The sequence below is a fragment of the Thunnus maccoyii genome, chromosome 3, assembly GCF_910596095.1.
Source record: "Thunnus maccoyii chromosome 3, fThuMac1.1, whole genome shotgun sequence".
In the NCBI taxonomy this organism is placed as follows: Eukaryota; Metazoa; Chordata; class Actinopteri; order Scombriformes; family Scombridae; genus Thunnus; species Thunnus maccoyii.
In genome coordinates this window covers 22274415-22299276 of record NC_056535.1, presented here as the reverse complement: position 1 = coordinate 22299276, position 24862 = coordinate 22274415, and the positions used below count along the sequence as shown (strand labels likewise).

The 24862-nt window shown below is 39.8% G+C and overlaps 1 protein-coding gene across 1 annotated transcript in view; it reads right to left on the bottom strand.

Moving 5' to 3' along the window:
• col2a1b (collagen, type II, alpha 1b) overlaps positions 1–15190 on the bottom strand; it is a 53922-nt gene extending 38732 nt beyond the window's left edge. The window contains exons 1-11 of the mRNA XM_042407091.1: positions 14723–15190; positions 11271–11480; positions 9689–9705; positions 9190–9222; positions 8441–8473; positions 8171–8224; positions 6314–6415; positions 5358–5435; positions 3085–3129; positions 2006–2059; positions 560–613 (exon numbers count right to left, since the gene is read on the bottom strand). Of these exons, the coding sequence (XP_042263025.1) occupies positions 560–613; positions 2006–2059; positions 3085–3129; positions 5358–5435; positions 6314–6415; positions 8171–8224; positions 8441–8473; positions 9190–9222; positions 9689–9705; positions 11271–11480; positions 14723–14816 (774 nt within the window). The 5' untranslated portion in view covers positions 14817–15190. The remainder of the gene's footprint in view (positions 1–559; positions 614–2005; positions 2060–3084; positions 3130–5357; positions 5436–6313; positions 6416–8170; positions 8225–8440; positions 8474–9189; positions 9223–9688; positions 9706–11270; positions 11481–14722) is intronic.
• Positions 15191–24862: the final 9672 nt, after the last annotated feature.

Genomic DNA, 24862 nt, shown 5'->3' with positions numbered 1-24862 from the left:
TGAAATGAGCAGGCACAGTATGTCTTTGACCGACCAGAATATTTACAATAACAACATTCAAAGCTGAAGGATACAAAGTGGAAAAGCAGAAAACTAGAATCCATCAGAGACCAATCAAATTAAAATATTTAATACTGGAGAGATATTGTGATACTAACAACATTAAACTTAAAGCAAATACCAAATCAATAAAAATTTAAATCAACATACTGTACATAATATTTGATGTAAATAATTAATGCAGTAAATCTGTGTTATTATGTAAGTATGTATCAAAAGACAAGTGTTTAATGGTGGGAAATAAAACACAACACAATTAACCTATGATAATCATGATAATAACAGTATTTCTGTCAGAAACAGCCACATGAGAAACTTATTTCTTTCACTGCTGTTTCTGATAATATTTGGGTCCAAATGGGTCATTCTGATATGTAGTTTTTTCTTTATTCACAGAATACACATAAGAGGACAGTCTTTACCAAGTGCCAGAATTATTAGAGTTTCTGTTTGTTGGAGTAATTTTTCAGTTTAATAAAGTTGTGACAGACACACTTACATCATCTCCAGGTTTTCCAGGAGGTCCAGGGGGACCACGGGGACCCATGGAGCCCTGTTAGTAAATTGAAAACAAGCAAAGGTGAGAAACCAATAACCAACAGAGGGCAACACTGTTAAACAGTTTAAACTTTGGGTCATAATTCATAACATGATGACAACTTTTTTACAATCAGCACACAGAAAACACTGTTAAAGGAGATGCCAAATGCTATAAAAAAGACACTACTACATGTGAGTTCAATTATTATTTGACTGCTACACTTGCTGCCATTTAGCAGCAGGATTTAGAGGCTAGGTTACTTCAAAAAGATGGAACAAATACTTCAATATCCTTATCCAAAATCCTTGAAGTTAAGACGTTTCCGTCTGTCCGTCTGTAGTGTGTGTTGATATGTCGACATTTTTCACTGTCTGGGCTCAGCAGGAAAAAGAAAAACACAGACCAGCAACAATATTTTGGGATTTTTAACAACACCACTATATTTCCTAATAATTAGCTGATTACAGCAAGGGCATGTTGTTGGTATTTTTTTCCGGAAAAGACCAGCACGAGTCTTTGACCTTCCACAACTGTCAAGTTATTTTCTAGTGGAAAGCTTGATTTTAATCACACGTAACGATGCACTGGCACTCTTTTAAAAGAAAAGGCACCTCAGAGACTTTCTGTGCTTATCTGAACTCCACAGGAGCAGATTAGCACAGCAGTGGGGAGACCCTTCATAGTCTACCTGCTGAGGGAACGGGAAGGACAGGGGACGGCAGTCTGGTTTCTGGTGCCTCAGGAGGTGTAAGTTTTAGGGTTGGGAGGGTGTGAGAGCTGGGGCAGCAAGGAAAGGGAGCAAACTAAAAGGAACTGTAAGAACAGAAAATTTAATGGGAAGGGGTAATATCTACTATTTAAGAAGAGTTATTTAAGCAGTATGGAATTATCTGAAGAGCCATATAAAGGAACAGAGGACGTAAAACAAACATGGGAAGTTGTCAGTGAGACAGAAGATGAGAAAATGCAGGATAAACTCTCCTCGCCTAAAAGATATTGATACAATCTGGTACCAGCCAACAGCAGATGGCCAGGTTTTTACCATTTGTTGTCAGGCTTCACACAGATGTGGGCTGGAGACATGAGCACTCAAAGGATTGACTGAAGAGGGCTGTAAATGTTGAAATTTAAGGAGCTGGCAGGTCAAATAGAGAAGGATATAAAAGTTAGTGGTGAGCAATGAAAGGTTAGAAAGTGTTAATGGGAATGTAGTGTATCTACAGTGAGGTAGAGTCTCCATATGAAGACGTGAAAATAAATAGGATAAGTTTGATCAGAGAAAGAGAGGGGTAAGAAGAAGAAGAGAGAGAGGCTTATGGGAGGCTGGAGGGGAGGATTTGAGAAAGGCTATAGAGGAGGTATTTATAATAAACCATGTAGTGTGGGCCAGGGAAGGATACTTACAGATTGTCCGGGCTCTCCAGCCTCTCCTGGGTTGCCTTGGAAACCTTGTGGGCCCTGGGATGTAGAAAGAAGAGAGAGATGGTTAAGTGACAGCATAACTGTTGTTATATACAATGGAAGATTTGAGTAAGAGGACGCTAAATTTAACTGATGACTTCAAAGTTGACCTTATTCGACTACTGATTATGAACTGGCTCTAATACAGACAGTTTATGCAGTAAATCTGTGTAGGTTGTGGTAGATATATCACGAATAATCTAGTTGCATCTTGGTTTATGGTAGTTTTAAATGAAAAAATCAGTTGAGTTGCAATATAAACATACACATGTTGTAAAAAGGACCAAGTACTCTTTCCCCTTTATATCTGTGTCTGTTTGTCTTTGTAAATACTTCAGCTACTAAATCACACCACTTCAACACACAAGACATTATCTTTTCCAAAGAAGTTTTCCCTGTATTAATTCTAAAAGCAGTCAAAGGTGTCCCAGGAGGAAAAAAATGGTCTCTCTAAATGTGGGCTCAAGGTGATTAAACCATCAAGTTGAGGCAAGTCAGTTGGCATTGCCTACAACTTAACAGCTTTACTCTGAAGGCTGTGAGGGCTCAAAGGGCTGCAGGTAAAGCTTGGTTGTGGGCAAAAGCAGAGAGAGGCGGGGGAGTGGGGGTATGGGAGGAGGTGAACCCTGTAGGCTCTGTGAATGGTAAATTGTCAGGTGTTCTACAGTATGTCTGGGTTGTGGCATTGGAAAAAGCCCCGGAGCCTGCAGCTGGGAGACCAAAGTATTCTCCATCTGAAACCCTCCCTCGGAAAACAGCACTTGCAGTTAAAACAGGGCTGTGTGTAAACATTTATCTGTCAATGTGCAAAGTGCCTCTAAGTCACTGGTCATTTTGGGATCAATATTGTTATTAAATACACTCAGGGGAAGTAGACAATGCAGCAAACATACACAGTATCAAGCAAGTTACAATTAGCTTAGGTTTAGCTGAGAGAATCCTGTCTGTGACTGGACACAGGATCTTGTCTACAGGTGCATCCGGCTTATGTGTTGTTTTAAGGGGGTAAAGGAGGTACTTACAGGTGATCCGGTGGGGCCAGGTGGTCCTCTGGGACCCATAGGGCCCTGAGGAGAAGAAGAGAGACAAGAGACACAACATCAGGATAATGACAGATAATTACATTCTTCATCAATATATACTTTTCAAACTACACAAACTACACAAATACATAAAACACACTAGTACATTTGGAAATTCTGTTTATGTCTGTTGTCTAGTTTTTGTCCACTTAAATTCTGTCAGAAGCTATAAAAGCATATCACCTGCTTTGCCCTGAAGCTACAGAAAATCCTAACAGCTCTACTTGTCAAATCTCTAAATCGTTTGAAATTCCACAGTGGCATTCAGACTTTCCCTTTCTCTCTATCCCTCTCTTTTCACTGTCAACCCCCCCTCCTCCCACTTCTCTCTGCTCTTTTTCCAACCTGCTGTGTGTTTCTATGGTTCAAAGGTCACCAGCAGTAGTGCTGTACTCTTAAGAGGAGTGTTTGAACTCTACATGACTACTTCCACTTATGACATGGAATGAAAAACAACATAATGCTGAACTGCTTGGTTTCTACAGATAAATTCTTCATTCTATAAATGTGAGATCTCAGGCATCAAAACAGCAGGTGAGATTTCTTCAATTAAATTGTCTCCGACTGAATCTTAATCTGCTTTGTGGGAGTTTCTGGCTGGAATCACACGCCAAAGTAATTTCAACTTCAAGTTCATGCATCACTGCTCAACAAGAGAAAATCACATTCTGCAGAGGTGATGAGCCAAATCCCTCTGTTGCTTTCTTTCTCTCTGTGTGTGCTTTTTCTTTCTTATACACATACACAAAACACACACTTAAAAAAAAACAGCTGTATAAGCACAAATGGGATCGTGAGAGGTGGTGTCTATTAGGTTTCAAGGTCTTCAATGAAAAAATGCCTTGATTACTTGTGACAACTTTCCTCTCGCATACAAACATATTTCTTTCAGTAGACTTGCTTTTATAAACCCTCATTTCAGCATCATGGTTATGCTTAAAAAAATCAGGGATTGAAGCCAAAGAAAACGTCACAGCACGGCACAGTGGTCCTCAGAGGCGAATGAAAGTCACCTTTCAGTGGATGTGGGAAGCCCTTACCACAGCGGGTAGGAACCTATCAATGGAGCTCTATATCTGTGTTTGAGGACATGCATATGTGTGCATACATTTCAATAAAAGCGTTGTTTGAGTGTCTGGTATGTAGGTGTACGGATATGAGTTGGGTTCCTGTGTGTGTGTGTGTGTGTGTGTGTGTATTAGGGCTATGAGTTTGACTTGTGATTTAACATCAGTCCAGTCTGTGCTTTCACTGCTCTTTCCCCCAGCAGGCTCGCAATCGCCACAGTAATGTGGCGATTGCCAGCATGTGGGCTGGCTTCAAAAAAGGGCCCAATATTGTGGTGAGCTCTCAGACAGACATGTGGAGGGACAGTCAGTAGGAGTGAAGCCACACAGACTGCTGTAAAACTGTTGGGATCTGATCAACTCCAGTCCCCCTCCTGGTGTCTCAAACCTCTGCTGGGCTGAGACACTGCCAAGCTGCTCTGCGGCTCTCTAAACCAAAACAGCTCCCAGTGTACTCTTCACTCCATCGTAGGCAAGCTGCCATGCCAGCTAACCGACAGCAGCGGTGGTTTGAAATATAATGAGGGTCAATGGCTGTTTCCTTAGTTTATAAAATTACCCTGCTGTACTCCAAGTGAGGTGTTTATTTTCCATCAGGACCCAGAACTTTGTAGAGTCTTTTCTCCGACACTGGGAGAGAGCGCTCACTTTTATCTTTGAGGTTTCTCCCAAAACCATTAACATAGGAAGAGGTAAAACAAAGGTGATGCTACAACTTGCTGTAACTTGTCTTAAATCTGTAGTCTGAGTTGTTTCTTCTCATCCTTGATCAGTTTAAATCCTACTTGGGTATCTCCTCTCCTGGTGAAGAATGATGACGATGATGATGTGTCCATCTGCCAGTTTCCGTATACAACAACCATATGATGCATGTCTGGTCCACGTAAGGAAGTCATCTGTGCCCCTCCAGAAACGCCAAAAAACACCACTGGATTTGGTAAAGATTCTGCATTTTGCTCAGAGACACTTTAAAAGGGCAGATGCTTGCTGATGCAGATCTTTAACCCAGATCTTCAGGTGGAAAGACAGTCTGTCTAAGCTCCTGACCCCTCCAAAATTGTAGCATCCTAATAGATTCATAAGCATCTGACCGTAAAAAAAAAAATAACATGGGAGTGGCAGCAGGTCTCATCATCGCTCGCTCACCATTGGTCCTTGCATCACACCCATCTGTGCGCCGCCAGCCTTCTCGTCAAAACCACCAGCCATCTGAGCAGCAAAGTTCTGAAGGAGGCAAAAGAAAAGACATCATTAAGATTTTTATCAAGACATACAGGTTGTTGAGGTGCCAATTATGGCCTATTAGTGAAATTAAGCGTTTAAGGTCATCTGCTGAATTGAAAAAAAAAATCTCACACTGACTGCAGGGTAAAGCATCTGGTTGGAATAGACTTGACTTGACTAAAATAATGAGTAAGAAGAATTTCTTCATATTGCACCAACTGAGTTTTGGCTGAGTTTCTGTGTTCATGAGACAAAACTAATAAGGAAAATGATTGCTAGGTTTTTGCTTAAGGAATGTATTTATGTTAGAGGCCAAATGTGTTGTTAGTGATTTGCAGAGTTTGGAGGATGCTTTGTCATTCTGGCAGAAGAGGAATCAGCATTTAATAGATTGTCAACAACAGAGATTATTATGTGAATCCTGATGCAGACAGAAGAGGGACAGAGGGCATGAGAACAATTTTCATCTCGTTCTCCTTCACAAAGAGTCTCCTTGTTTCCCCCCACCAAAAAGCTCCTTCCTTTCCCCTCCCTAAGTCTATCATACTACCTCCTGCCCCTCCACCTCCCCCCTCTTCAATCCACCTCCTCCCTCCTTTTCTCCTGCAAAGAATGAGAGGCATTTTGTCTATTCTCTCTCTCTGCATCCACTCGCTGTTGTCTCTCTGCCTCCACCCAACGCCAGCTATTTCCCACATCCTTTGTGCTCTTGTATTCTTTCAAACAATCTTGTTTTACTCAATTTTACCCTTCTCTCTGCTTATTCCACCCAGTCAAAGTAAAACCCATTCTTGGCCTTGCATCAGTATTCGACCTGTCAGTTCCCATGTCTGCAATAAATGCCAGCCCACCACCCCTGCTTGTCATGGGATACTTACTCCACCAAGGCCAGGGGGTCCATTAGGTCCTGGAGGTCCAGGGGGGCCGGGGTTTCCGGGGGTGCCAGGCTCACCATCTCTGCCACGGGGACCAGGGGATCCCTGAAATAGATAAATGAAATTAAAATAAATAAAAAATCTAACTAACAACCAAGAATATGACCCAAGGTTAGGTAATAATGACTACTTGTCATTTGTAATTACTGGAAACAAAAGATAAATTACATTCCTATTTATAAGCTGAATTAACCAAATGATGCAACCTCTCAAGAATAACTCAGATATAGGGCTGAAACATTATTGATTTATCTTTGGATTATTTTTCTTGATTAATTTATTGATCGTTTAGTCCATGAAATATGAGAAAATAGTAAAAAAACAAACAAACAAACAAAAAAACACCCATCACAATTTCCCAAAGCCGTAGTTGACACATTCAAATATCTTGTTTTGTTGGACCAACAGTCCAAAACCAAAAGATATTCAGTTTAATATCATTGACAATTAAGAAAACCAGCAAGATACTCACATTTAAGAAGCTGGAAACAGATCATTTTTTACTTAAAAAGCAACTAATGATAAAGATTAATTAACTATCAAAATAGTTGCAGATTAATTTTCTATTGATCAACTAACTGATTAATCATCTACTCATTTACGCTCTACTCAAAAATGCAGTTTATATTTAGATTTTTGTATCTGCAGTGTGCTGAATACATGTTATTGACAACTACAAACACTAATGTGAAAAGAAATTACATATCCTTGAGTAAAAACCCTCCAATTCTGTTGTGATCTAATTGTAATAAACACAACAATACAAATATCATAGATTTACAGAGCATTTATGAGCAAAGGACAGCAAAGGACTCAGCACAAGTCAGCACTATTTCATTTTAGGCCTGCGTGCCAATATTTGAACTCAGTAGTACTTCACCACTGGACACTACGCCACTGGACTACATTTGTCAGACGCTGTTGACCGAAAGCTAATACTCATTTGAACCGTCTCCAAACTGCACTGACAATATAGATGAGGAAACTCGACTACACCTGACCTGCTGGTGGCAAACAGTGATCCATCAGGAATGAGGTCTTCTTTTTCAGCAGAACCAATAAGAACATTTAAAGGTAAAAAAGATTTTAAAAAAGGTTTAACACTAGCACACACCGTAGTCAAATACATAGTTACAAACAGTTCAAAAACAGCTAAAATACAGATGTTTTTTTAAGAGGTTGTAGAGCATGCTGATGATTTATTAGGTCGTATCAGACTACCTGGCATACCTCTGTGCATGTAGTGACAAATTACCCTGTGGGAGGATCCTGAAAAAAGAATGTGCTGAACACCTAAAAGGCTGCTTAACTTGAGCTAACAACAACAACTAAATTCACCTCCTCCTTAAATATGCATAAACAAGATGACTAAAAGACATAAACTCCTTGCTTGTTCATTAAGACAATGATCAAAGCCTGGCAAATGCAGCAACGCTAATTTCCCACACTGAGCGACGGAGGCCTCTGAGAGAACCAGAGGTTTACATTATAAACCTCAGACAGTCCCACATCTGTTAAACAACCCAGACCGGTGCAGACCACACAGCCTAATGGAAACGACACATGACTAGTTAGAGTGAGCTGCGCAATGAAAGGCTACCATTTTACAAACCTGCAAGCTATAGCAGATACCCTACCCACCCCCTTACTAACCCCCTAAAGACCTAAAGCTATCAGATTAAACAGGACATAATGTACCTCTTAAGGGAGCCAAGTAGGGGTCTAGTTTTTTAAGGGTCAGGGTGTGAAAATGACAAGAAGGGGGAGAGTTTTTTTATTTTCTGAACATGTCAAACTGACCTTCTCTCCCTTATCTCCTCTTGATCCGCGGAGTCCTTGCTCTCCTGGTGGGCCCTAGGTGAACAGGAGACAAGGGAGTGGTCAGTACAGTAACTTCAGGTGATATCTCGGTACATGTGAGCTGAAGAAACTGCTGTAGCTTGTGAACTCTGCTACTGTTACGTCAGATCTGTCTCTATTTCCTGTCACTCCACAAGGCAATCTCTCTCCACCTTTTGAGAATGCTTTCGAAAAACAGCAATTTATGAAAATGTATAAATCTGTGCATACCATTGGGCCAGCTGGTCCTCTTGGTCCTACAACCTGGGTAAGTAAAGGGAAAAAAATAGAGGAACAATAAAGCCATTAGTATTATTATGTCAATTAACATTATCTGTGTAGTTATTTTAATGTAGCATACAGTATGAAGGTGTGTTAGAAGGCACAAACTCAAAACTCTACAAATCCAGGCCCACAATGTGCTTTTGCAGAACTTCTCAAGATTATATTTACCAGATGTATTTGGACAAGTGAGGTTTAGATCTCTATGAACAAGGGGGGAGGGAGAAATGTTATCTTTCCCCCATCAGAACAGACTTGTTAATTGCTAATCTCTTCGGGCAAAGGATTATGAGAAACATACAATAAACAATGCCTTCTTATTTCCTGCCATGAACTTGTATTCCCTCAGAGGGGTAAAGCATTTCCAGGTGCAGCGCTGCAGCAGCAGGGAGACAACTGGACTAGGAGGATCTTTATAGAGGATTGTATGGAGGCTGTATTGTGCTTGGCTGTCTTCCTGATGAGTGGGCTAAAAGGCCTGCTTCACTCCTCTTTCACTCACCTCCTCTTTCTTTCATAGAAAGGCAGTATACGATTTCTGAATTCCTTGGTTATTTCTCTAATTACAAAAAACTATTCTCACACACTTTCACAGCCAAGGATAGTGTGCTAATGTTAAACTCTCTAGACAATATTCTCAAATTTAGAGAACAGTGAGTTTCTTTTTCAGAACAAGATACTGTGTGATATTAACTTACATCGGTAATGTCTCCAGGTTCACCTTTCTGACCCTGATTTTGGAAAGAAAAAGCATAAAAACAGTAATTAGGATTAGGACTTGCAAACAATTTTCAAACATTTCTTCACCCTTTCTCATGCATTATGCACACTGCCCCTAAAAGACCAAGTGAAAAACACAGAATGCTTGCAATTTTGAAGAAAATAGTCATTTGTGAGATGTTGAAAATAAGTATCCACAACAATATCATTAGACACATAGAATGTCACACAGTGTGGGGCAGGAAATAACTGTTATCCATCTGGCAAAGCTGTTTCACATCAAAGTCTCATCTAAATCCATAAACTACAGGGCCCTCCTGCAGCACTAATATGAGTCTGGAACAGATACAGTTTTAATTGCAGCTGCTGGGTCGCTTTATTTCACAGACACACACACAGACAAACACACTTTATCACGATCACATACACAGACTAATCCACACACAGAGCATCTTAAAATCTGGCAGTGTCTCTCACCTTAGCTCCAGGTACTCCTGTTATGTGGTTGAGCAGCATAGAGGGGAAAAACAGGCCACAGTTAGCAAATGCATTACGCAATAACAGTCCATGAGGGAAACACAGTATTTCCCAAAAGCCCAGAAAGTCTACACTGTATGTGCTGATAGCAAAACTTTAATTTCCTAAATTAAACTACACTAAAGACCACCACCAAATTATATTTGTGGTACCCAAAGAGCCCATCAGGATTGATAAAGTGTTGTTGAATCACCATCTTACTGTAAAAGCTTAAAGCAGAAGCAAAGCGGCTGCAGGTAGCAGTGAATGGTGGACAGCAAAGGAATTTGAGTAAAGCATAAAGTACATTTCAGAGCATTAAGTCTGATGTACTGTGGGCCCATGGCTGGATGGACGTATTGTTGTTCTCTTGTAAGCCAAAGAAATTAGTTAGACCAAAATGATCAAATCTATTGTTAGCAATATAGCAATATTGCTGAATTAGAAGTTTACAAATCTTATGGGTAGGGCTGGATATCATTTTAAAAATGCTGATACTATAAAAACTGATATTATATGATACTTTTCAGTACTTAAATATTTATTTGCTTTTATGCTTTTCTTTGAGAAATACCAATATGTTATTCTAAAAAAGCCTATATTCATTTAACAAAAGAAGCCAAACTTCTTAAAAGTCATACAAGAAAAATAGGCAAAATCTTAATTTAAATCAGGAACTATCTTATCAGAGAAAAAGTAAACAAGATTACTAATGTGACCAAACATTCAATGCCACTTTGTGATACTGGTCAGTTTTCAATTCTCAGTGGTACTGACTCATTACTGTCTGTACATTAGTATTGAGGTTTGATAGCCAGCCTTATTTTTAAGTGGTTTATAACTTAATATGCTGCTGTTCATGTTACATACTTTATTATTATTTTGCCTTGAATTGAAGATAAGTATTCTATTAAGCATTTTAATTCACATGCATGCATTGCAAACAGTGACACTTCTGATTTCACTCATGCTCCTCAACTGACTTTGCTCATATTTCCACAGCTGACCGACAGAGTGTTTCGATATTAGGGTCCTTGTTTATCAGGAAGCAATGACAGTTTGAAATGTTCAAAAAGTCTCAACCCTCAATAGGCTGTCACAGTTTTTTCTTAACATCAGATCTGCAGCAATCCACAGAGAGGATATAGAGTAGAAATGTGAAGCCATGTCTGCTTGACTGAGGTATTTCCTTAATGGCTCCCACATGTTTTCATGATACTCAGGGTAGGAGAGAGTATTCAAACAAGATGGGGCCAAGGTGAGCCAGCTATGGAAAAATGACGAGGTAGCATTTCACTGAAATCTGGTCAGATGTGTCATTGTTGTTGTATATTATCATTTGTTTGCTTTGGGGATAGAAAACAGTATTCAAAACAAAGGCACGATTGAGACATAAAACAAAAAAAGTGGCAGAGGTTAAAAAGTTATGAGCCAACCTTTGATTAATACCAAAGAGTCCATGTGTCATTTTCTCCCCAAAGTAAACAACATGATCTTGCACAGTAATTTATTTATGAAAGGTGTGAGATAAATAAATTACAACCAATTGGAGGAGATGTATCAACTGCGCAGATGGGGCAACACTCTCCGAATGGGATTTCAGGTTTGGGGCAGTCTTTTAGCTCCTCGCAGACAATTTCATCGCACAGGACGGTTCCAGTGTCACACACACAGATGCGACAAGGCTCTGGTTTCCATACGTCCTTGTCGCTATAGCGCTGTCCATCTTGTATACAGGTAAAAGCATCCTCCTCTGTGTGTGTGTGGTCATAACAAAGTACACAAAGAGGTCCAGGTGGGGAGGAAAAAGGAGATTATGCATCAGGTATGAATAGCAGTCAATGCAATGTATAACACATAAACATCAATAGCATTTACTCAAAGTCATAACATGTCTTTACATGAAGCAACCAAACAATGTTTTATTTTGGTGGGAAACACACATGTAGTGCATTAACAGGTACTCCAAAGTGTTAAATATGTAGGACTAACAAAAGAATAATCCACAAACATATATTGTTGAATTCTGGTTATCTGCTATCTTTACAGTTGATGACCCACCAATTGATGACTGAATGTAGATTTCTCCTTATCAGTACATCTTCTACAAACATAAAATCGTGTGTCAAGCCACATCCACGTAAACCCAGTTCAAATACAATTGAGAACCTTTGTTGTGTGTCTTTTCCATCTCTTTCTCCACATTTCCTGTCTGCCTCTCAACTATACACTGTCAAATTAAGGCTAAAATGTAGTGCCATCATTCCATTTATCAATAACTAACACTGAGTCCAGTTATTGAACTGATACAACAGCATGCAACCTCTTAATGAGCCACAGGGTGGCAGTGTAACATTACAGAAGCTGAGAAAGACCTGCAGGAAACCTCCAATAACTTCACAGTAGCTGGAGACCATGTGCCTAAATTCCTCGACAAGTTAAATATAGGGCTAGTTTACATTACGGGAGACACCCTAATTTACTGCAAAGGAGACAGACTCTGCATTCAGTAAATGAAAAATATTTAGGTTTTTTTTTTAAGACCACAGGTTGGCAAACAGTGCATAGCGGAACGTGATGGAGGTGGGGCATGTTTCAATGCAGGTACTGTACATGATCTGAATTAAACCACTCAAGAAAGTTTAACAATGGACTTCTTGGTAATGAGCCAGTTAATTTTCCATATGGGCAGCTCACTTAACAGTCAACCAGGCCAGACACTTGCTCAAAGACATGCTGTGATCGGACCCACTGAACCTGCACCAAAGGGGGGAAAGTGGTTGACACACCAAAAGAAAGGCCTCAGGGTACGGACTACCGAGAGGGTGAGAGGAGAAGGAGCAAGTACAGTAGCTATATTTACCTTTGAGCGCTGCTTAAATCTAGGTAACCTGACGGACCTCAGAGGCAATGAATGAGGTCTTTCTGGAAGGGGACAGAGTGGGCAATTCACAAACTATTGCCTTGTATAAACATAGGGCACATTTTAAACTCCATCTGGAAGCGATAGCTGTGTCAGATGCCAGTTCAAACACGTCAGAGAAAAGAAAATGGTCAGCTTTCATGCACATACCTTTGCGGTTTTGACATTTCATTTTACAGGGCTGGATGCACTGTCAGATGCCTGCACCTGTCCTTTCAGTGGCTCAAATATAAAAGATTCTCCTGATATGTGGTATTCTGGGACAAGGGCTCCTCTATAAACTGCAGAACTGATAGAGAGCTGGCTTTTCAGATAATTTGTAAGTCTCCTCTCCCATGTGTTGGCAGCTATACTGTTTTCCAGGGGAGTAAAATGAACAATGAAAATTGTAAAGTGAACCCAGGTGTACCTTGAGGACAGTCGAGTCAAGTCTGTTTTCCATCTTAGGCTGCCACTATGATAGTAACTTTTAGGCCTCGGTGCTGCTTCTACCACTATCTGATTGGCTTTCTGCCCCCCTTGTCTACATGAATGGTCTCAAAATTGAGAGGTACAGATATGACCCCTGTCCCCTCTTAATGATTAAGGGCCACTGAACCTGCTGCGCTGAGGTCACAATCAGACCTCTTTACCACTTCAGCATCTCTCAGAAAGATTTCTGCCTCCAGTTAACACTGAGGAAAGAAGGGCTTGCATTATATCCAGGGGCCTTCATCTCTGAAAGGGTAACCTGAAACTTGCAATTGCATGAGTGCCTTTGCTTTGGCGTTAGTATTTCCTCCCTTTTTTTCTCTTTCTTCTTGAAAATACACCTTTTATTTTCTTTAAAAGCTTGGTAATCTCATCTCATTGTATACTGAGAAGTCTGCACTTCTCAGAATTACAATAATAAAGCCCCTGTCTCATATTTTTCCAATCACCTCTCCCTTGCACCCTGGCTCTGTGTCTCTCTGGGCTGACTGTCACAGCTTATGGGTAATCTTTTAAGCAGATGGAAACCCTGAAATCATATGGAACATTATTTCTGGCCCCAATCTACTGGCATATCTTCACTCTCAAATGTCTCTTGTGGATACTAAAATCAATAATGATGATGAATAATCCCAGTTCAATTTTATTCCCCCCAAAAAGTGCAGAGACGGTAGAAAGTCTGCAGGTACAAAAATAGTACGAGGGCCCTTCTGATTCTTAATGGAGTGAATATAAAAATAAACACATTAAAAGCTTTTTAAAATGAAATTTTGGTTATTAGTCCGCCTTTCTGCCTCAACAAGCCAGGATTCGCCTGGATGCCCTCTGACAGCAATGGAATGTGAGAACTTTTCACCAAAGGCCCTTGAGCCTGACCACCTTTCACTTTTTACCCATCCCCTCCCCCTTTCACCCTCCATACTAAGTGAATATGCAGTTAAAAGGAGAGCCTGTCAATGCTCCTAAAGCACCCACAGCTGTCCAGCAGCTCAGCTTGAGAAAGAAGGAGGTAGGGTAAGAGCTTTGAGCTAAGTCCACTGTTGGGGATCAAAATCTGAATTATAAGTAGCTGAGAATGTATTAAGAATGAATAAATACTGCTGACGGGAATTAATCTGAATAAAAAAACAAATTCACATAAGCAAGGAAACAAACAGCTCCAGCTTTGTACGCGTTATTTCGTGTAAACCTGGCAGGTCCCTCCATCAATTCCATCACTTTTACGCGCGTCCAAAAACCTGATCTGATGATATCGAGTTTTATCACATCAACATAGTTGCAGATACCTCAATATCAGGACTCTTATCACACAGAAGGTGCAAAACTAACATCAGTCAGACACCTTCTCCTGCAACAGAGTATCCAAACAGCGACGAACTTTCTGTGCGTAAAAGGTGCGAGGGAATAACCAACTCACTTCAAGCACCAAAAACAAGAATAAAACTTTTCAAAGTGCAGGTGCTGTGCTCACAGGACGCCAAATATAAACCTATTTCAGAGTAATATGACTTGGAGAAGAACTTTTGCCCTCTAATATTCATCACATGACACACTTCTTCATCAACCACTTGATCTTTGAGAGAAACAAAACTGTCACTTACGGTCGTCATCCTCCTGACATCTCACAACGGCTAATAGACAGACTTGGGTTGCTACAAGTAGCAGTAGAGTCCTTGAATCCATAAAGCTGAACATGTCTAAATATTAGACATACAGGACCCTTGAGGGAGAAAGAAGGGTGCGATGGGAGCGGAGGCTTCTCTCAGTATTTAGTGTGTGTCCCCAGTTACAAAAGCCGAACCATTCGACATTCACCCTTCCCAAAAAACCGATGGGGGAATCCAGCGGCAGGACCCAGACCTGCAGCAGAAACTCAGCACCGACCGCTTCAGGCCAGACGCTGTAGTTTTATGTCCCCGTTGCCTTCAATGAATCTTCGTATATCCCTAAATATCAGTCCAGCCCCTTACCCCCCGTGAGGTTGAAATCTGAGCCCCGTTTCCCTCCCATTCTGTCTCCCTGGTTCCATTATTGCAATCCCAGACCACTCCTTTCTCCACGTGCTGCTACTGAACCCAAAAAAACTGAAACTTTTCCCCCTAACTTTGGTGCCCTCCCCTTTTCCTCCCCCGCCTTAAGTTCATCGAAAGCAGCGATGTCAGAATCATTCCGTTACACTAATTGAAGCCATTTCTTCTTCATTTTGTTCATGTGGGTCTGTGTCATCTGTGTGATAATTAGCCATTTACAAAGGTAGGTAATAGGTTTTCTGTGGTGGACCGAAAAAACACCAGACACTGTAATATTTTACACGGATATTTCACAAGCGGTTAAGAACACTGTTCTTAGGATATGAAAATACCATAAAATACACCACAGAGACATCCAGAGTTACCATAACTGTTGCTACAGTGAAACAGATTCGAGACTAAAACTGAAATAAAGTCTCTACAAATCCACCCGATATCACAGACACTTGAAGTCCCTGTAATATTAAAATATTCATGTGATTCAGACAAGGAAAGAGAGATGGGATAACACCATGACAACACTTCATGATAAGGATAGGAAAAAAATAATTTTTAAATACCGTAATACATAAATAATGCTTGACCCACAATTCTTTGTTGTACAACATTGATGCAAAATGTGTTTTAACCTGATATATAGGCATTATTAGTCAGTGTCAATACTACACACACATAATGGTCCATCAGTTCATGAAAGGTCAGTCACAATGGAAATAAGCCTTTTAGGCTTTTTTGTAATTTAATCCTCAATAATTGTAACCATTTTAAATCAATCAGCAATCAATCAAAGTTAATTTGTTGGCAAGCTTCATTCTTAATTTATTCACTTCTGAGCCACAATAGTTCATGTCGTCCTGCATTTATTCAGCATTTATTATTCTTCAGTCATGTTGTATATGGAGTTTAGAGCAGCAACGGTCAATCATTAGTCAACTGAAAGAAAGTTAATCAACAGCTGTTTTGATAAAGCCAAACATTTGCTGTCTCCTACTTCTCAAATGTGAGGATTTGCTGCTTTTTTGTCTTGTATGAGTCAACAAAATATGTTTGGATTTTGGGCTGTTGGTTGGACAAAACAAGCAATGTGAAGATGTCACTTTGGGAAATTGTGATGGTTATTTTTCACTGTTCCTTGCCATATTATAGAAATAAAATGTTTGATCAATTAGTCGAGAAATCGGCATATTGACTGATAATGAAAATAATTTTTAGTTGCAGCCCTTATCAAGCTGCTCGGTATATGTATTAATTAAGCTTGACTTGTGTTTCTATGTTCATTATATATTTGCAACACTAATTTATAGATTATTGTTTTTCCACCTGTCAGCTGCATAACACCTGTGTCATTCAAGATAAGAGGAAAAAATGATTAAATTCTTAAATATTTTCTTTTTTTCGATGGCTTGAAAACTGAAGAAGCATAGAGAGATTTATGCCAAAGTGGGCATGGCCAGGTGTCTCACCTGGTTTGTCTGCTGGGTTGTCAATCTCCTGGCTGTAATAAGCTGCAGCAGTTCGTGTGTATAAAGCTCAAGCTGTAGTGGAGGGGGGTAATTTGATGATGGTGCGTACAGTGAAATTCCCGAGAGGACTGTGTGAAAAGAAAGGATGGCTCTGGTGGTTCAGGGCCCACACTGTGCATATTTTCCACATGTATGACAGCTGGAGAAATTTTGAGGGGACAATTGAATTGTCAGTTCTCTCTTAGTATCATCTTGAGTTCAGAGCACAAGTATTTTGAAGAGATGCTGCCTGCAGGGCTTATTATTTTTATTCCACTTGTTCACCATGGCAATCAGACCTTGTTACGGTTCTTGTGTCAGAATCAGGTATATCCTTTAAAATGAAAAGTTTCTCAAACTTTCTTCAGTTTGCTCACTTGCTCACTCACTGATTAAATCAAGCAAATTATTCCAACAGTAACATGTCGTTGTTGGATGTGTTCATGAATCCTGCAGCGTGTGCCGCACGAGCAACATTAGAAGGAGGGATTAATTAGAAACACACTGTTATGTTAAATTACAAGTTTCACGTTTGTTTAAATACTAATGGTTACATTTTAATCAAAGGACTGTGGCCAGTAAAACAGTTGGATAAAATTCAAAGCTGTGACAAAACATGTGGCCTTGACATTTACATTTTTAAATGAATGTATTTTGGCGCCATAAACAGAAACTGGAGATGCAAACATACAATACCAGCTAACAAAGTGTGGGTGTTGTTGGTGTGTGTAATGGCCGATCACATAGTAGCTCACAGTTAAATGTGGGTTTGTATATTCACTACAAAACATGATGTTTAGAGAATGATTGATGCACACTGGTGGGAATTCTTACAGTTTCAGTGGATTGATGTCCTCATAAACTCAGATATAGACCCAGAATCTTCCCACGCAGCTTTGACCAAAAACCTTCAACATTATAATTTGGGGTTATAATTTTAGGTACTTCACAGACTGTCCAATGTTAATACTCCTACTATAACCACAGTAGTGCTACCCCTTGTCAAGCTTACCTCAAACTTAGCTGATATTGACTTGAGCAAACACAGGACAATTTAGATGAAATAAAGCCAAATTTTAAAATGACACATTTAAAAGCCAGCATTTGATTGAAAAATTGACTGGGATTATGACAGAGAGATGCTTCCTCTAAAATTAAGATGCAATGGCTGCAGCAGCAACACCCTTTTCTACATTTTCTGTAATATGATAATCTCCAGGACCACTTCTGTTCACTGAGGGAACATGGGCACACACGGGCAAGCCAAACAACTTTGATCTTCCCATCAGGCCTTTGGACAGAGTTTGTGCTTGAATGCCACTCTTGTCCCCGGTCTAACCCTGTCACATGTTGCTAAGGTGATAAATCACAACAGCTAAGTGAGTGCTCATGGAGATGCCATGCCACTCCTGTACCTACAACTCTAACTATATATAAATGGTAGGGGACAGTTTGGTTGCATCATTTATGCAGGGTCCTCACCCCTCTGCAGGTTGTGACCTGTGAGGTTCGACCTTTGACCCTCTCACACTTTATTGGAAACAGGAGCAGCTGGTGCGTCCTGAGTGTGCAGCATTGCTTCTATTCTCTACCGCTTGGCCGTCTAAGGAGAATCGTGGTGGGCTGGTGGGTCAAAAAGTGTATACTGCAAGTTAGTTTGTGAGGGTCATTTATTGAGTCCAGGTTCAAGTGGAGTACATAACTGATCACTGATTATTTGAATATCCTGTTATAGAAACCTGTAAGTTTCACTTATTACAACAGAGGTAGTGAAATAGACTTTCATGCCAAAAACAATCTGATTTGAATAGTTTTACTTGATGGGTCAAATGTCATCAAATGTGAAGCTGAGTCATCTGTTTGATTTTGCTCTTTTACTTTTCGTTCACTTATAAATTATGTAATGTGTTTGATTTGGCCGTCAAAGTTTTGTTTTTCATATAATCCCTACTCCACAAGCTTACATGAAAATTGAGCAACTTGCAATTTTACATAGTTTCATGGAGATTTTCTGCGGTTTGTATTACACAAAAAGTGTATGTCTGACTATGTATAGCAAAGTTCCCAGCAAATTATACTTGTTTTCCTTTTCTGATCTTGTGGCTGGCCTATAAACCCTGAGCAACCCAGGGATCAAACACTGGAACACTAAAACTACCAATTATCTATTCATAGGCTGGAGACCTAAAATCAGCTGTAGCGTCTTATTTAGTTATTACTGGTTGTAACTGACAGTCTGGCTATGTCAGCCATTGCTTTTGTGGATTGAAAATTTGTTGTGAAATCAATAGCATAGTGTTGCTTGACAGGAGTTCATGTGCTACTAAGATACTGAGATATTGTGAGCTGATGTGTTGAGCAGAGGTGTTGTTGTGTTCCTGTAGCCTGCAGACGTCTTTGAAGAGAGCTTTGAAGATGACTCCCTCGGAAATTACACCCTGTGTCTATGAGAAGTTTTGATATGTCCTGTTTCTTTGAGTGTGCATGCATGGTTTAACTATTAAGGTTTGCTGTCAGTGAGTTGAGACAAGACATCGCTTTGTTTCAGAGAGCCTGCAAACCTCAATTATGCCTGGATGGACTGCAGCGTCCTGTGGCAGGATTTTGATTACTTCTTCAAAGCTTTTCTGTGCTGGACTGACAGGCGTGTTCCTCTCCAACAGGGTGAGGGGTTAAGGGTGACCGAGTCCTCGATGCTTCAGAGAGGATGAGAAAATAAACACTGACACTTGAGGTATCAAATGTGTGTCATGCAAACACACAAGGAATAATTCCTACCAGCATGAGGATAGAAATAATCATTGTTTTAAATTCTTAACAACTTCTATTTGGTTTTAAAGTTTATGATGATACTGCATAAATTGTGTTATTCCTTTTTTAAAACTTTGATTGTTTTCCGACAATTCCTAATTGGTTGTTAGTGGGGTTTTTTAGTGGGATTGTCTCTTACAATTCAAAAGACCTGCACTTTGTAGAGGTAGAAAATTATGGGAAGAGTCGGTGAATATAGGTCTGTAGTTGTTTAGGAATGAAGTCTGTCTGGAAAGATAATCAGAGAGTATGGGAAAAAAAGAAGACAGAAAGGGGGTGGGGGGTGGGGGGTGCAGACAGAGGAGGGAGCTGCAGAAAAATATAAAATGAGCGAGAGAGTGAGAGGTAAGGTGGGTGGGTGGGAAAGATGGAATGCATTAGGGAGGGAGGGGAGAACTGAAAGTGGAGGAGAGGGTGGGACGCTACGAGTGGGAAGGAGACTGATGATGAAGAGAGAGAGGAGAGAGAGAGAGAGAGAGAGAGAGAGAGAGAGAGAGAGAGAGAGAGAGAGAGAGAGAGAGAGAGAGAGAGAGAGAGAGAGGTGCACATAGCAGGGAGAGCTTTAACTGCGGCCATGTGAGATTGCCACTGAAATAACAAAAGCCATGACATCACCAGCTGGGTTGGATGTGAAAGAGTGCACTGTCAGATCCATGCCAGACTACCTATAGCCATAATAACATTACTTCCAATAGCCTGGTTTCAACTATGGGGCCAAATGGGGATAGCCAGAATTTACTCACTACCCACATTGTCCCATAAATTTCACTCAAATTTTATTCAGTTGTCCAATAAATTACAATTATTATTCTAATATTAACTTTTTATTATAGTATTATTTCAAAGGTTAAGGCTGGTGTCATTCTATATTTTTCTTATTGTCACCACCATGTCTATTGTACTCAGCCTTAGTAAAGACATAAATCTTTAAAAACAGCTCATTTCTGAAAAAGGCTTAGTAATTTCCTACAACAGGTACTGATTACTGAGTATTTTGCAAATTTAACTTAAACAGGAGTAAATATTGCATTTGTTGGGGACTATTTTCAGCAGTTAGCTAGTATTTACAGCAGCAGGACAGTATACAGTATGTGGGATTGACTCATAATTAACTGCAGTGCATTGTAATGTAGGAACATGTCACACAATGCTGTTGTGGTGAGGCTCACTATGGTATATGGCAGAGAGGGATATTATATGAGGCTTTGGCTACGCAGACAATACTTGATAGTAAATTAAATTCATTGGTGGTTTTGAACTTTTTATGGGACTTGTCAGCAAATCCCATAAAAGGGAATAAAAATAGAATAGAATTAGACAGACTCATCCTTTAACTAATTTCAGAACTAAAATGACTGTTGATGACCATTTAGTTTTTGCACCACAAGTTACATCATGACCACACCAGCCTGCAACCCTTAACTAGTGGCAATAACTCTGCAGTCTTGTCTTATGAACTGAAATGTTTATTGATGGAGCATGAAAAAAAGGGCTGGGAAACAGCAGTCTTATGTGTTTCCAGCTCGTCTAAATAAACTGTATCCACCAAACAAACTGTGGTTTATTGATTTCGAACATTGCCATGAGAGTTGTGGACATAAAAATTAACTGTATTTGTAAGCAGTGATGTTTTTGCTATGTGTGTTTAGTGTTTTTTTGTTTTACACAGGATGTTAAAATCCTACTTCCACTTTGATATGGATATCAGCGTGTAGCTGAAAATGCAGGATTACAGTATTATGTCTCCCACGGATGGCAACAACCGTCAGAGAGTTCTCATCTCAACTTCAACATTGCACTACAGTACTACTACAAAAGTGCATTAGTGACCCCGACAACAACTCCCAAATTGCAATACAAGTAGTACACTAAATCAAAGCTCCCTTTGATTTTTATCTGGTGTTTTGACCATCAACAGGTGTTCCTCAGGCAAATGTAGGAAATGAGAAATATATACTGTGTAGCAAAATGATGATATCCTTATTGCATGGGAAGTAAAAACATTAATATGAATAGACGTACAAGCATGATTCAAAGGAGTCTTGCACAAATTTTCAACCAATAAATCACAAATGATACAATGAAAATAGAAACAACTGTTGAAATTTTCTTATTTTGTCTGTTTTTCACTTGTCATAATGCAAAAAACTGGTATTACAAAGAAACTGTTTGAGATGTGATGTTTTTCATCACATTACGCCCTCTGAGTTGCACTTTGTGAGTGAGAAATTTCAGTGTTGCCCAATAGAGAGGAGGAGCAAGAAGTTACATTTTTACTGCTGTTTCATCATATTTTCTGTGTATACATGTGTGTTAAAGTATGAATACAGACAGTGCATGTGTGTGTTTTTGAGTGTCCACCTCTCTGTACCGATGCCCCGTCCTCCTAAGATAAACAACAATATAGATCATAAAGTCAGTAGCCCAAAACGAACTATAGTCACGTTTGAGTGACAGATGCCATCTAGCAGCTCTAGTAATCATGACCCGGAGAAGTGACGCAGTTCAGCTGACATCTATATTAGGTGACAAATTTCCATATTCGCATTTGGCTGGTTGGGTGGATGACTATATAGATAGATGGCGAAAAGTGGACTTTACTGCAGGAGACTGCTGTTCACCTCCTGCTTCCAACCACAAGTGTCATGTTTCCAACTGCAAGTAGGGACAGTTTTTTAAAAACCAAAACTATGATGGTCATGCTGTTGCCATGACGACGAGGGTTGCCTAACTTTAGGGAAGTAGTAACTTGATCCCATGCCATGTTTCTAGTGATCATTTGAACCCAAACCATGATCTTTCCCTAACCCTAACCAAGTGGTTTTTGTGCCTTAACCACAAACCTTAACCACAGTGTTGTCACATCATAAAACATAATTACTTTTTAATAGTGACTTGTAACGGTTTTGGAAAGCTATTGGTCGTTCTGGAGTGCATGGTACGATTGACCTATTTGGTTGTTTAATTATGAGGATGTGTCGGTGTACCTGATGATTCAGACTCAGAGACACCCCTCTGTCTGGCTTGGAGCACATCAGTCAACAACACAGCCCAATTATGTTTGCATAAGTCAATGACCGTCTCGCACAAAGCCCTCACTATTTGAATTAGCGGCAGTTGACACCAAAGTGTGAGCCCAGGTTAAAAAAATGAACATTCAAGAGTTATACTCACAAAGAGAAACATATAAAGAGAAAATCTTTCAATCCAGTTATAAGCTTTGACAAGATATAAACAGTGAGGAATTTCTTTGTTTTTAGAAGAATAAAAATGTTTCAGATATTGACCACATTATCAGTGCACATGAGTTAGAAAGACAGGGTCAGAAAATGAGAGGAAAATAGAGGAAAGCAGTAGAATGTGGCAGCATCTGTGGAAATCTCTTCAAGGAGTCGGGGGTGGGGAGCGTCTGAAATAGTCCAAATCTCTGGAAGAGCTTGGTTTCAGTGATCCGGGCATGTGCTTCTGAGACTGAGAGAGAGAGAGAGAGAGAGAGAGAGAGAAAGAGAGAGAGAGAGAGAGCGAAAGAGAGAGAGAGAGAGACAGGAGCAATGATGAGGGAAAAGGGTGGAGGGAAGAAGTGGAAACTTCATGAGCATTTGTGAATGCTGACGTACACATTATTGAAGTACTTCACATATTTTTAAAAGAAAGTATTTTTGAAGTATTTAAGAGCGGGATATCCTGGCAAATAATGACCTCATAAGTATAGATAAGAGACCTCATATAAACAAAAGCTCTGACAGTTTTACTTATGCTTGCATTATCTATCTAGTCGGTAGAAAAGGCTGACAGACATCGGAAATAGCTCAGGTAGGAGAAAATACATTTTCCAACAAGAGAAACAAGAAACTTTGATTAATCTTTTTTTGTATGAGTGTATTTCTCTTCAACTTCACTCAATTTTCCTCCTGCTCGTTTTCTTTCTCCCTTTCTCTGAATGTGTCTGGTTTGTCTATCAGTGTGATCAATGTTCCCACCTCTCTAACAGGCCCGGCTTTGCGATTTGGGAAGGTTTGTCTTTCGGCAGCGCTGTCAGGTTTCCTGCTAGCTGTTTTTAATACATCAAACACATCCAAAAAGTCCACTGTTTTTCATCAGCAAGTATTCTGAACATTGTATCCTGTCACAGCACCAATATCACGGGCCAACAATAACTGACATGCTTCAGAGAATAATAGTTTTATAAAATTTTTTTACAGAATTTGTCCTTCCAATAAACTAACTTCAGTGGTTAATTTTAGCTATTGCATTGGAAATAATGAAAGACCCGGCAAAGGTATGTGTTTTCAGTGGTCTACTAACTCACTGGATTTTTAAACAAAAGTTTACTAAAGCTTTTGAGGTATGTTGTGTTTAGGAGCCATTAAATTACTACTTGGTGAGAGAATACTTGACAGTGAAAGTGTCTGTGAAGAGCCATGGTTTCACACCTGTGCCATCCCTTCACATCTGCTCTCCATGGCCTCTTGATGTTTCCAACAGCATCCATCTGAAGAGCTGGCACTTAGCTGAACTGTAAACTGCTCCGCTGCCCTACATTTCTCTTTCTGATTGTCCTTCTGTCTCACAGCTTGTCCTTAATCCTGGAAGTTTACTTTTTACTTTAAAGGTGCACTAATCCATATTTCTATCTGAACATTGGGGTTAAATAACTATGTGTAATATGAAAGACATCGCTCCTACCGATTGACGCACAAATAATTATCACCCGAGTCAGCAGTTCCCCTCATCTCTACAAAGTGTGTTAGCCTCTTTAAGCTCATTGTTTTGGTTTTATGACCCGCAACTAAACTGTTTTGGTTCAGTCTCACCGCTCTCATCAACCTAATTTCCAGTCACAGCAGGCAGCTGTGAAAAATCCACTCCAAACTATCTGCACATCACCAAATGGCAGACAGACAAAGTTAGTGACTAGCTGGAGAATGTAGCGGAGCATTTAGCAAATAAAGAGTCAGATATTTTCCTCAAGAGTGGATAGAGGCCAAAATAGGGCTTGAAGGAGAATGAATATTGGACAAAAATTTGTTCAGAGACATAACTTAAAATCAATGCCAATGTTTTTCTGTGGCTGCTGGGTTTAAAAATAGTCAGATGTTTGCCAGCTTCTTCATAACAACTTTATAAATAATATGTAATATATATGTGTATGTGTTTACAGCTTGTTGCACTTTCATCCAGTGGCCAGAAAATCAGTTAATGCACATTTAAATACAATCGAACAAACCACCAGTGGAGTCAAGACTTTAAAGAGTGATCAATACATCAAGGGAACAGTCTTGCAACACTGAGGCATGCAACCCAGAGTAATAAGATCCACCTGCGTTTTACAAAGGTGGTTTTTTTCTTCTAGTGATTATTTGATTCACCCCCCAAACCTGGAACATTCAGCATTTCA